Consider the following 12,495-nt stretch of genomic DNA (forward strand, 5'->3'; position numbering starts at 1 on the left):
AAAAACAATGAAAAGATATCATTATGAGACTCATTTTTACAATATTTGTTTAAATGAGGCATTACGTAATGATAACTTTTCTCGAATTCTCAAATAGACAACATGTAGTTAAAAAACACATTAATGTGTGATTTGTGTGTTTTGTTATGAAAACAAAACATAGCTCTCAAAATTCACCAGTTCATGAAAAAAACAATGTTTTTGTCTGTGTTCATATTTCTGATTATATATATATATATATTATTTGACACATTTTGAATCTCTCTCCAACAGGCTTCATGTGCAGTTGCAGCGCCGGCTTCACTGGGGGGCGCTGTGAAATTGAATTGACATCCTGTATGCCAAACCCATGCCAGAATGGGGGAGACTGTAAGCCTGTAGGCAGTGCATTCCTCTGTGGCTGTCCTAGAGGACTCGGAGGACTTATGTAAGATCAAATAGTCTGCAATCACACTCACACACTTCAATTACTGATTTATAAAAACACTGTTGATGAATGTTATGCCCTGTTTACACAGTGTGTGCTCAATGAAAGCAAGGTTAGTGTTGATTAGGACACAAAAACAGCTGTATCTCTCCTCTCCTATACATTTAAAACACGAAATAATGCGTGCTATTCAGTAAACACACACACGCATTAGTGCACATTAACACCCCAGCACACCCTGTGTTGTTTGAGTTGTTATTGTGTGAGATAAATGAGTGTTTCTAATTTAATTCAGTATAATTTTGGTTGAAAAGCCTTTAATCATTCTCTAGCTGCCTTCTTAATTACAGCGCAGTAATTGCCTTTGAAATAACCTCCCGCTCACGTGGTTATTCAGCAGATCCACCACCAGAGAGCAGTTTTCCCTTAATGGAGAAAATGATTCTGGCATATTATGATTTTGACAAAGATGTAAATGTTTTTGATGAAGTTGAATTAAATTAAATTTACTTGATTAATACGATTAAAACAAATGCAGATGTTTCCTTCAGGCAGCAGATTGTTCAAATTATTATCAGTTAATGATAAACACAGATTGAAACAACCAAGCAAATTCACATTTGTGCCACAAGCAAACATCTGCTGAGTGTAATTGGCTACAAAATAGGGTTTTTTTCCCGGGAGATTGATAATGAATAATTGCAAACTGAAATATCTGCATTTGAATAACAATAAAATAAAGTGTATTCAATTGGAAAACACCCTTAAAAAAGGTGAATTGTATTGTACGTTATAGATTTAGTATCCAGTATTCATGTGTGGATAACCAGACCTCATTAAGCAAACTATTATGCTTAATGACTCCCTTAATTTGTATCATTTGAAGCAAGTTTGGATAGTTGTACAAGGATGTTTGCCGCAATACTCAGCAATGCTTTTTCTTCTTGCGTGCTCTCTTTACAGCGTTTTGAAAATCTCATCAAGAAAACGTAATTGAAAAGAAAAATCAGTGTTTTTCTATCTCCGTCACAGCAGGATGCCGTGTTTGAAATGACAAGATGAGCATCTATGCGTGTGGACTGAAATTACATCTGTGACGTTGGGTTGTAATTCACGCCTTTTATCCAAGAGTATGAGTGTGTGTGTGTGTGTGTGTGTGTGTAGCGGGTGGGCACCACCATATATATGAGGATAATAGGGAATCTGTGAAGAAAATCCCCTTGATTTAGCAAAAGAGGACGCCCGCTAAACAGTTGCTCGCCAAAGTATTTATTCGCTGTCATGCTTTCATCTTTGATTCTTGTCTTTCACTTTAGTACACCACATCTTAGCCACCCCCCATGCATAGTTATTCATGTGTCTATCTGCCTGTCCAGATGTGACGAGGATGTCAATGAGTGCGACCAGGACGAGTGCGGAGACACGGGGGAGTGTGTGAACACGTTCGGGTCGTTCTACTGTAACTGTTCAGAGGGTTACGAGGGTCAGCTTTGCGATGGTCAGACACCTGTTGATCCGGAAGATGACACACAGGTATAGTATGGATACTCTATGATCTAAAAAGTGCAGCACATTCAGGTTGCTTCTTATTAGACTGTGAAGCAGGTTGAGGATTTGAGTGTGCAGCGGTGGATGGATGAATGAGTGGTAATGGGGAAATCACAGTTTCCATTTGAAGTTGTCACATTCTTGACTTTATACCTTCATAATGAGACTGTTAGCCCAATTAGTGTTAGACATAGAGGTGCTTTCATTATTCTGTCAAAGAGCGTAATTAGCAGAGACGTAACCACAGTCGACAAAACCTATTAAACTGCTTTAAAAACCAATTGATACGTTCGCTTTGGAGTTTTTTTGTGTGTTTTGTTTTTTATTTAAAAAAGGGCCCACTGCTGGAAATAAAGCCTTTTCTTTCCTGGAGCTTACTCATCACGTATCCTATTAAAAACACAATTCTGTGAAAATGTGACGCTTGTACTTTGAAGTAGTGTGTAGATAAAAAAAACTAAACTAAACTTAATTATATCCACTATCGCAAAATACAAAATCTTAATGTCACCAAAAAAAAAAAAAAAAAATTCAGAAAAGTTTGGGGTTTTATAAAACTTTTGTAACGCTGGTGGTGTTTTTGTGTGTGATGTGTTCATGTACATTAGTCTCCTTCCCTAAGAATATATGGGGGTGCAATTACAGTTGTCATATGGCTGCCTGGATAATTTTAAAAGAATTGGCACCAACTTCACAGACTGAGGGTTGGAGATAACTTACATCTTTAGGAAATGTTTTGGCATGGCAACAGGTTTTCTTAGCAAGCTGGAAATATGTGGGGTTCTAAATTCATTCTAAACATGAAATTCCTATAAATTGTGGTTGCTTTGATTTCACCAGACAGTGATAGGTCACAGTTCCATCCATGTTTTTTATCATATTTCTCTTTGCATCACCCAGGCCGAGCCCCTGTCGTACGTCGGACCTGGAGAGATAATTGGCATCGGGGTCCTCATCTTTGTCATCATTCTCCTCCTCATACTCTTCATCGCCTTCAGGAAGAAAATCAAATTTCGGAAAGACTCAGACCCGGGACCGGGGACTCAGGCTGTGATGGGTGTGTCAGCTATTTCCACAGAAACCAGCTACATGCTGCACAAGACTGGCATGGGGGCGGAGGGGATCGAGTTCAAAGCTGTGCGCGTGTCGGGATCGCCGGGGGCAACGAGCACCTATGGCGAGGTGGGAGGCAGCACTGGGGGCCCTCCTCAGGTCATGGTGCGTCCAACTACCTACTCCCCTTTACCTGGAGGACTCAGCAGTCAGGCCATGAGGAGCGGAGATGGTGACAAGACCACTTCCAGTGAGGGCAGTCAGGTATGAAGACGAGTGCGTTAATTATTAGACTTGATTGCCTCGTCTTATGTATTGTAATATGACGGTACAGGACTCGGGAGACTTTGTTCTTTGTTCTAAACAAAAATGTTGACTCCTGAAGAGGTTAGCGGATGCTGCAAGAGCATCAGTTAAATCAGAAATGGGGAATATTTCTTCATTGAAACAAGAGGAAAAAACGACACTGAAGGCTTTTCCCGATGGAATAAAAACGTATTCACTCTTCGGCAAGCATCTGATTGACAGATGGTTCATCCAATCACCTGCCAAGGATTTTTAAAAATGTCTGGTCAGGTAGACGAGGAACCATGAAGGCATTATTCACAGCTTCTGTCTCATTCTTCAACAAATAAGATGTTTTTGAGAATAAAAACTCTTGATATTCTGTATTTTTTTATTTTCAACGAGTCCCATAAAAAGACCAAAACCAACAAACATTAGTCTCTGCCTTCCTGGCTCTGTCATCGGGTCCCAGCCCTATCTTAAGAACTAATCCATTCCAACGGAGGAACTAAATCTTTAAAAATGTCTTACAACTTTCATAAAACAGGCTAAATAATTTCTTAAAACAGATGGGCACTGTAGTTTTTAGCAAACATTACTCAAACAGGAATAAATAGTGCATTTGTGAGGGACTATTTATGTACTGGAGCAAATTTCTGGGAACAGAGCGATGTACGTAGGACTGAGCCTGCACTGTGTTAGTTAACATTACAACATGTTTTTATCATACTCTCCAGATGAGCAGCTTCCTCTCAGACATGTCTACCGTCCGAAGTGTGGCCAACAGGAGGGGCATCGCCGTCTGCAGCGTCGCCCCCAACCTCCCTCCCGCAGCGGCCTGCCGCTCAGAGCACAGCCCGGCCCACAAAGTGTCGTGGGAGGGGGAGGAAATGAGGGAGGAAGGGCTGGAGAGAGTGAGAGATGAGAGAGAGGAGGAATGGGGCCAGAGAGCTTTTGAGTTGGAGAGAACGCAGAGAGATAACAGTCCACAGGGTAAGACTGCGACCACGTGCACACACACACACACACACACACATGCACCCCCAGTTTTGGACCTCTGATCGCAAAGTACACAGACCATGAGCTCATTGTGTAACATCCATACCATCATCTCCTCTGAGAGAGCTTATTTCACAGTGATCTATGCTTTTTGATCACACACACATCAAAAGGAAATAGCCCAGAGTAAGCAAGAGTGGTTGAGAAGCAATATTTTCCTTATTTTGCCATAGTTTCATTTTAGTTTTTTTCCTATTTACTCCCTGGGAGCCGTAAGTGCTAATATTACTTTTCCGTTATGCTGCGGCTGAAAATTGGCAGTCGTGTCTTCTTGTATCAGGATAACTCCCTTACATCTCCTGTGCACTTCTGTTTGAATGGTCAGGGTAATCAGCCAGAACTGATGTCCTATGTTCTTGTCCTACTTCTGCTCAAAAAAAAAAAGTTGAGCCAAAAATCAAAGTAGTTGGAACGCCGCCAGTCAAAGAAACTTTTCTGCCAAGTTCTTTCGACTGTTGTCTTTCATGTAAGTATACCATTGTCATCGGAGAGGACGACAAACTCAAGGTGGTACACAGAAGTAGATGTCAGATAATTTCAGCCTGATAGTTCGCTGCCAACGCTGTCAACAGCAAGGGCACAGACGACAGTTTGTTCTCCAGTGAAGTAAACCATCGCATCGCTTGGCGAAGGTAGACATCACACATTTTCGATTCTCTGTCCAACCTGTTGTTTGAATAATACAGCCCGAGGCGGAAACTTCCTGCCTGTTAATTATTGATTTCTTCCTGTGGGAATGGGAAATAGGTTATTTTATTTTTTTCTGCTCCCCCGTTGAGTGTATGCACATTGAAGGGGAAAAGCATGCGCCCCTCGGGGTCACAGTTACATCACAGTCTGGTAATTAAAATGTGATAGAGCAAACTAATATTTTCATTATCAGGCTAATGACTCCAGTTTATGTAATCAATCGGAAACAGTTCATGCAATCAATGGGAAACAGTTTGGTTGTTTATTTTATATTTATAAGCATAGCAATGACAAAGAAGTATAATAATAATAATAATTAATATTTCAATAGATGGGCACAGGTCAATACCTGAGGAAACATATTGGTCGTTCACTACCTGCTGCTCATGAATAAATAACATGTGATGAATAATGAAATAACTGGAAAATACTTCTGGTCAGGTATTGCTCAGTTTTTGGTAATTGTACTCTGAAGTATGTGTCGAAATAATCATATTGATCTTATTTGACTATGAAATTAAGTTTAAAAAAACAAACAAACAAAGATTCATGATTGGCCTCACAGAAACACGATGACAACAGTTCTTATAATATTGCAGATCGAGGAAACGGCCTTTGTGAAGACTTTACAAATTACTGGACAAATTACAAGCGATTTGTGAAGCTGTTTTGGTTGCTGGACAGAGTTTGTTATAATTGGCTTTATATTCATATTATAAATACTGCCAATTAAACATAATGTAAACTGGTCTGGCAATTTTGAAAAATGTAATGGAAGAAAGGTGAGCCCGATGTCAGAAGGGGATTTGAAAAGTTTGAGAACATGGTTTGGCTGAGTCTAGCGGGGAGGATTAGAGCAGGGGTCGGGTCCGTAACCTCAGGCTGCCAACGTTGGCATATAGCGGGGGGAGACACTGGTGCAATAATGAATGAGTGTCTGCGAGGAAATGTTTCGAAAAACGGAAAGAAAGAAACTTCAAAGAAAATCGTCATTATATTGTGTCCCCTCACCTGCATTAAAGCAGTAGTCGTGGCGCTGCCTTCCTTATTTGGTTTGATTGATGGTGCTGCTTTACTGCTCACATCCCCACAGGAGCGCTTGACTTGTACCACACGCGCCGGACCGTGACCGCCGAGCTTGGCCTCAGAAAGCTAAAGTTGATGTCCAGACATTCTGGCCCTCATGGGCAGAGTTGTGGTTATAAGACGGGCCAAGACCTGACTGCTCGCTATCCGACTGTCCATAGAGCACGATTTCCAAACAGACAAGGATTTATTTTATTTTTTTAAGAAGATGTTGCCGACAGGAGCAACAAAGACATGCTGCGTTATGAGAAGCAGGCACCCAATCACGAAACCTCCAGCTGGCAGTTCAAGATCGCCCCGCACGTATCTTCACAGGACATCCTTTTTTAAATGGGATATCTTAGTATTCGGTGATGACTGATAACAGGAGGTCGATTTTTTTCAGTACCTTAGTTTAAAGAACTGGACTTTTTGTCTCTTTTTTCCATTTAATAAAATGTGCCTCAATGCATCACTATTTATCTTAATATAAGAACATAATCGAAAATAACTAATTAATCATGGTCTGTACCTTTAAGTGTGTAGAGTTTCAGCAGAGGAAGCAGCGAAATACCTCTTTCTGCTCTTTCCTATTTGTTTCACCTACCAACATAAAGCCTCTTAAAGCTATGGTGATTGGAATAAAAAAAAATCCATTCAGTCTATCAGCCGTAGGCCTGCATAGAAATTGACCAATGGGAGCCATTGCTCCGGAAGGCTCCCATTGGCTCGTACCCTCCATCCAATCCCCTTGTCTCCCCTGCTCCTCGTCATTCCCGCCTCGTCGAATCGTGGAACTTTCGGGCAAAAACTTTCAGTTTTTGCACCGAAAGTTACTTTTAATCACTTCAGAAAAGCTGTCAGCTCTCATTTCCAAGCAGTTTTATATTCCAAATAGATTTGTTTTTAAAGCCCAGTGGTTTCCACTCCGTTGGTCTTCTGTATCACTTTCCCTCAATTCCAACACTAATGTGAAACCAGGCGATTCATTGCTGAATTAGAGCACCTGGTAGAACCACGAAGCATCACTTGGCTGAACAGACAGTCTTCCCACTAACATGCTTTTGTCTGAAGCCATTGTGACACTGAAGTACCTGCCCTGCCCCTCTGGCAGGTTGAAAAACAATCACTCAGAGGCAATTCTGATCCCGAAATAACAGCCCCGCAAAGGAAAACTGTCAGGAATCATGCTGAGTTGTATTTATGTGAAATGTTGCCTCTAAAGTCATCCAGGTTAAGTCTAACTGGAGACCCACGGGCTGGCAGCTCTCTCCAAATGAAATTGAATCTGCCTTGTTCGCACAGACAACATGTCAGGCTGGTCTGACCAACTTTTTTTTTTTTTTTTTTTATGCGATTGCTTGTACTCCGGGCCGCATCTTTCCAATTTCCCTGCTGTTTGGAGGAGTTCGTGTTTCACATCTGCTGCGGTGTACTACGATAGAGCAAATAACACTGTTGTCCTTACGCTCAATGGCACAGCAGCTGGTTGAAAGCCTTGTACTTAGGCGGCCTTTGAGAACAGACCGCACTGCAACTTCAGCTGTGAACTGTTTGTTTGTGTGTGAAGTCTGTAGGATTAGCGTTATGTGAAAATGACTCACATAACGCTAACAACAACAACTTTATTTATATAGCGTCTTTAAAACTTAAAGGGCTTTGACAGACAAAGCAAAGCAAGGTGTAAGGCGATATAACAATAGATGAAACAATAAAAACAAATCAATGCAATGCAAACAAACAAAAAAGAAAATGCAATAACATAAAAAAATAAAAGCAGTAAAAGAGATGACGTGGCATAAAAGGCGGTCTGTAAAGTGGGTTTTAAGAAGAACTTTAAAAGAAAATTATTGATTTTGCGAGCCTTATCTCGTCAGGCAGGTTGTTCCTCAGCCGAGGCGCCCTGATGAAAAAAAAAAAAAGGCCAATATGTATGTTGAAATAGGTTTTTGTTAATGTAATCATGTCTCCTGTTTATCCTGGCCATAAATACATCTCTGCAGTGTAAGGGATGGAGAAATCCACAGTTCTCACTTGTAAAAAATGCTTTCCTAATCAATTGCCTACGCACTTCATTTGGTTAACTCAATCATCATAGTGGAGTCAGGACGGGATCTCTCCACGGCTATGATGGACAGAAGAAACATTACTCATGTGCAGATCAGTTGTGTATTAAGGTGGATTTCAAATGTTGAATTCCAATCAGTTTAGGAATCATTCTTTTAATTTGGAGTGGGACATGTTGGTTATTAAGATAAAGAGGTTTGGAAATGAATGTGTGTTTCTTGTGTGTGTTACGTTCAACCATTCAGAGCTGGTGGACGAGCTGGCGTGTCTCTCAGACTCCACCTCCGAGGAACACTCGCTCAGTTCCTACACTTCGGAGTCCTTTGATGACAACGGTAAGACTCTACGGCTGAAACAACCCCCGACACATTTGCACTTTTTAATACTTTACCACATACTGTGGGGCCTCCTAAATGTATTCAAAAGAAGGGAAAATCAGTCTTCAAGTAGGATGCATATGCAAAAAAAAAACACTGCTGTGATTGTGATGTAAAAATGTTCCACTTTGCACTTCTAGTCTAGTGCATTAGCTGTATTAACATATTGAAATAACAGCTAAAACTCTGTGCATAATAATAACACATCCCTCAAGCCCCTGTTTATCTGTTTACTGCACCTGATTTTAATTCTTTTTTTTTTAAATTTCACTATTTATTTGCACTTTAATCTATTGCGATTTTTTTTACATTTTGTGTTATTTATCTTTAGTTACTGTGTTGTCACTGTGTGTAATGCTGCTGCTACACTCTAATCTCCCAGCTTGGGATCAATAAAGTATATCTATCTATCTATCTATCTATCTATCTATCTATCTATCTATCTAGAAGCTGGAAATAGAACTGGGGGAAATGCGAATGCAACCACATCCATATGCACCAATGTATCAAACGCACAGGTCTTTAGTTAAAGGAAAATGTGTCTTGTTCCCAGATAATTCAATAGCATCGATCGTCCCTTGGTTTTAAAGTTGGGGAGCCGAACACCCTAATGATCATGTGTGTGGGTGGGTGTTTTTCAGACAAGGAAGGTGATGCTTTGTTTTCTGTCTAATTACTGTAACTGCAAAGACCTCATGTCTCTCCCACTCACTTATTAGACACACACACACACACACACACTGCATCCAACACACATGTCTCCTCTGTTCTCAATACGTGCACACACACACACACACACACACACACACACACCACATCTCACCTGCACATGAAACTTGACCCGATTCACATGTGCACTGACAATGTTTCTTCTGTTCCTGTTTTCTGCCCAGCCTCCATAGTGACAGTCATACGTCTAGTCAATGACGCGGTTGATAATATTGAAAGTGAAGGTATGAAAATATATATATATATATGTGTGCTGTTAGCTCCTCTCTCTTTTGTGTCATGTCAAAGTGTCTGTTCAGTAGTGTCTCTCTATGATGCAGTGTGCTGAATGAAACCTAGTCGCTATTGTTCAATCTCCCCTCATTCAGAATAAATTATGTTTTTTTGTCAGTTTCTGACACTGGATCTCTCCGTGTTTCCAATGTCCCCCCCCCTTTTGGTTTTGGTGTTGTTTGTCTTTCTGACTCTCTGGCTCTCTCTCCCCCTTTGTAGTGTCAAACATGGACAAAGAACAGCGGCGGAGCAGCCCTGGTGAGTGAGATGCGAAGCAACTGAAAAACATCTTATTAACTTTCCATCCCCTTGGCCTTATTTTCTCAAGCGCTGATCCCCAAACCCAGCCTTTTGTGTTCCTTACATTATTTACTCTGAATACTTTTATCATACCCTGTGCAGCGCAGATTACCATTTCTGTTTATGCACATCTTCTGCTTCCCAGACTGTGAATGTAAATGTAGGTTCCACTGTCGTCCCACTAGGGTTGGTTAAATAACTCAATATCAGAGGATCCTCATAGAGGATGTCCCTCTCTGTTTTGATTTCACGGTAAAAATACTAGCAGATTTAAACATCCAAATAATATATCAATATTGTCACCATAATTGTTCAGAATCAGGACCTCCTTAACACACTATTTTGTATTAAGAAGCTTCATGTTGTTCTTTGCTGCTCATGTCAGCTCCAGTTTGTAGCTACAGCTAGCTTACTAATTAGGCGTCCACTAAAAACTGGAGTGTTTCTGCTTTCCTTGCCAACAAAAGCTGCTAAAGATCTCAGTTGAATCTCAGAGCTTTAGTTATTTATGTCTTGTGGGTTTAATAAGGGATTTGAAAGGATTTGGATTTAGTAAGTGTATTTGATACTGGATTCACATTCTGAAACACATTTCATTCTTAAAAAAAACAGCTTTTTATGATCAAATGAAATAACATAACCCATCGCACCTAAATGATGTCAGATGCTTGTGCTACAGTCTTACAACCAGTGTTAACTGGTTCATAGTTACCAAGTCTGTTTGTTCTCGCTTGCATGGAATTAACTGGGTCCACAAAGCATTGCGTTACCAACCCAGAGCGAGGCTGCGCTCATGCTCTCTGTTGCTGCCAGCTGACTGGAGCACAAGAAGCATTCATTTCAGACGGAGAGACTGTAATGATGAATGGAACTGTCGTCCAGTCAGTGACGACAAATAACCCATTAGGTTCAGGGTGTTTTTCGTGAATGGAACACATGTTTCTTATTTCACGTGGGGTTTCACATGGGTTTGTGAAGAAAAGTGACAGTGATCATACTGTACGTGGCAAACGGCGTGCAAGAACAATTACATGAAAAAGACAGAAATACCAATAGAGGGAAAAACATCTATTTATGTACGTCATCTCATTTCATCCCATGAGATAACATGTTTGCGTGTACAATTACAGCATGCATGCATCTTGTGTGACATGACTTTTGTTGGTGTGTGTGTGTGTGTGTGTGTGTGTGTACATGTATCTGCGTTGTGCTAAATGGCTCTCTGCCAGCCTCCTCTCTGCCATTATCCAGTTGTCTCTTCTCCCGTGTCATAATTCGCCGTGTCTTCCTGCATTGGGTTGTTTCTATGAGAGGAGCATTTCATCATCAAAGGCTTTCCCGTCCCATGAGATGTGTGTTTTGTTTTCCGCTTCACTGACAGCAAGTTGCCACCTGCAGAGCAACGATGAGATTTTTTTTTGCGAGGAGTTCATCAAACGGCACATTTTGGATTCTAATTAATTTTATATTCACGATCATTTTATTTTACCTTTTTTTTTTATCATTTGAACATATTTCGACCAACTCCCACGTGGTTTGCGGTGTGTTGGCATGGCGGCCTATTAGATATCTCCGTCCACACATGTCATGCATTATATACCAGCAGCTGGCACTGCTTATGAAGTGTACTCTCCATCCCACACAGAGAATGACCTCCCTGGCCTCTCTCCCTCTCTCTTCATCAATATGACATTTTTCTCACTCACAGCTCATTAACGTAACCATGAATTATGCAGCCTGCATGCTATAGTTTGTAGGAAGTAGTGGATTTGTGAGCAGATCTGTGTCAGTCCATTTAACAGCATGAACTTAAAAATAAATGGATATCGTTGGCTGATTTTATTTGCACATAAATGCGTTCTGAATGAGAAGCGGAGCAATTACACAACATGCAAGCCCACAGAGCACGTAGTAAACTTCTTAGTGACACGGCAAGAAGCAAAGAGATTCACCCACCTCCTGTTTCATCAGAGACACAAACAAACAGGCACGTACATCCGCTCAGAATGTGCAGCGCTCTCTCAGATGATCACACACACACACACACACACAGAACTAACAAGCAACACATTTCTCTGAACATAAAGAGATCAGATGGTAGATAATGAGCAGAAGACAAGTAAATGAGGAGAAACGGAACAAGCCAGATAATATGCACATTGAAACGTGAACATTGGCTCACATTTTTCTTTTCTTTTAAAAGCTGAATGAGTAGGATTTGTCTGTTGTTGTCCCCCCCCCCCCCCCCGTCCAGCTAAGACTGCAGTTAGGGTTATGGTGCTCGCCAGCGGGAGAAGCCAACCCCAGATTTACTCTAGTTTTGGAACGAGCGTTGTACTCTTGGCACGTCGTCATGCTATATTTGCATTTTTTCCAGCCCTGTGTCCATTTTTGCAGCTTCCTCTTGGATGCATGCTTACTGTTTAGCACCTGGTCGCTGTGTATGTCCAGAAACTTTCCAAACACAGCTAAATAGGACGATACAGGTAGAGGGCAAGTTATCGACATATTTCTTATTTGGCCATAGAAAACTGATATTGTTGTTGTGATCTTCAGATCAGTCATTAAAGTAAACTGTTGTTTTAGAAGTTGTGATGGATTTATGATGTGGCACCTTTCACC

General features: G+C 40.9%; 1 protein-coding gene across 1 annotated transcript in view; it reads left to right on the forward strand.

Annotated features, from left to right (window-relative positions):
• Nucleotides 1-12,495, forward strand: part of fat3b (FAT atypical cadherin 3b) — a 55,517-nt gene that overhangs the window by 41,126 nt on the left and 1,896 nt on the right. Inside the window, exons 44-50 of the mRNA XM_084028595.1 lie at nt 274-427; nt 1,804-1,960; nt 2,876-3,292; nt 4,051-4,306; nt 8,440-8,529; nt 9,465-9,524; nt 9,793-9,831. Of these exons, the coding sequence (XP_083884721.1) occupies nt 274-427; nt 1,804-1,960; nt 2,876-3,292; nt 4,051-4,306; nt 8,440-8,529; nt 9,465-9,524; nt 9,793-9,831 (1,173 nt within the window). The remainder of the gene's footprint in view (nt 1-273; nt 428-1,803; nt 1,961-2,875; nt 3,293-4,050; nt 4,307-8,439; nt 8,530-9,464; nt 9,525-9,792; nt 9,832-12,495) is intronic.

Source organism: Eutrigla gurnardus, assembly GCF_963514095.1.
Source record: "Eutrigla gurnardus genome assembly, chromosome: 15".
In the NCBI taxonomy this organism is placed as follows: Eukaryota; Metazoa; Chordata; class Actinopteri; order Perciformes; family Triglidae; genus Eutrigla; species Eutrigla gurnardus.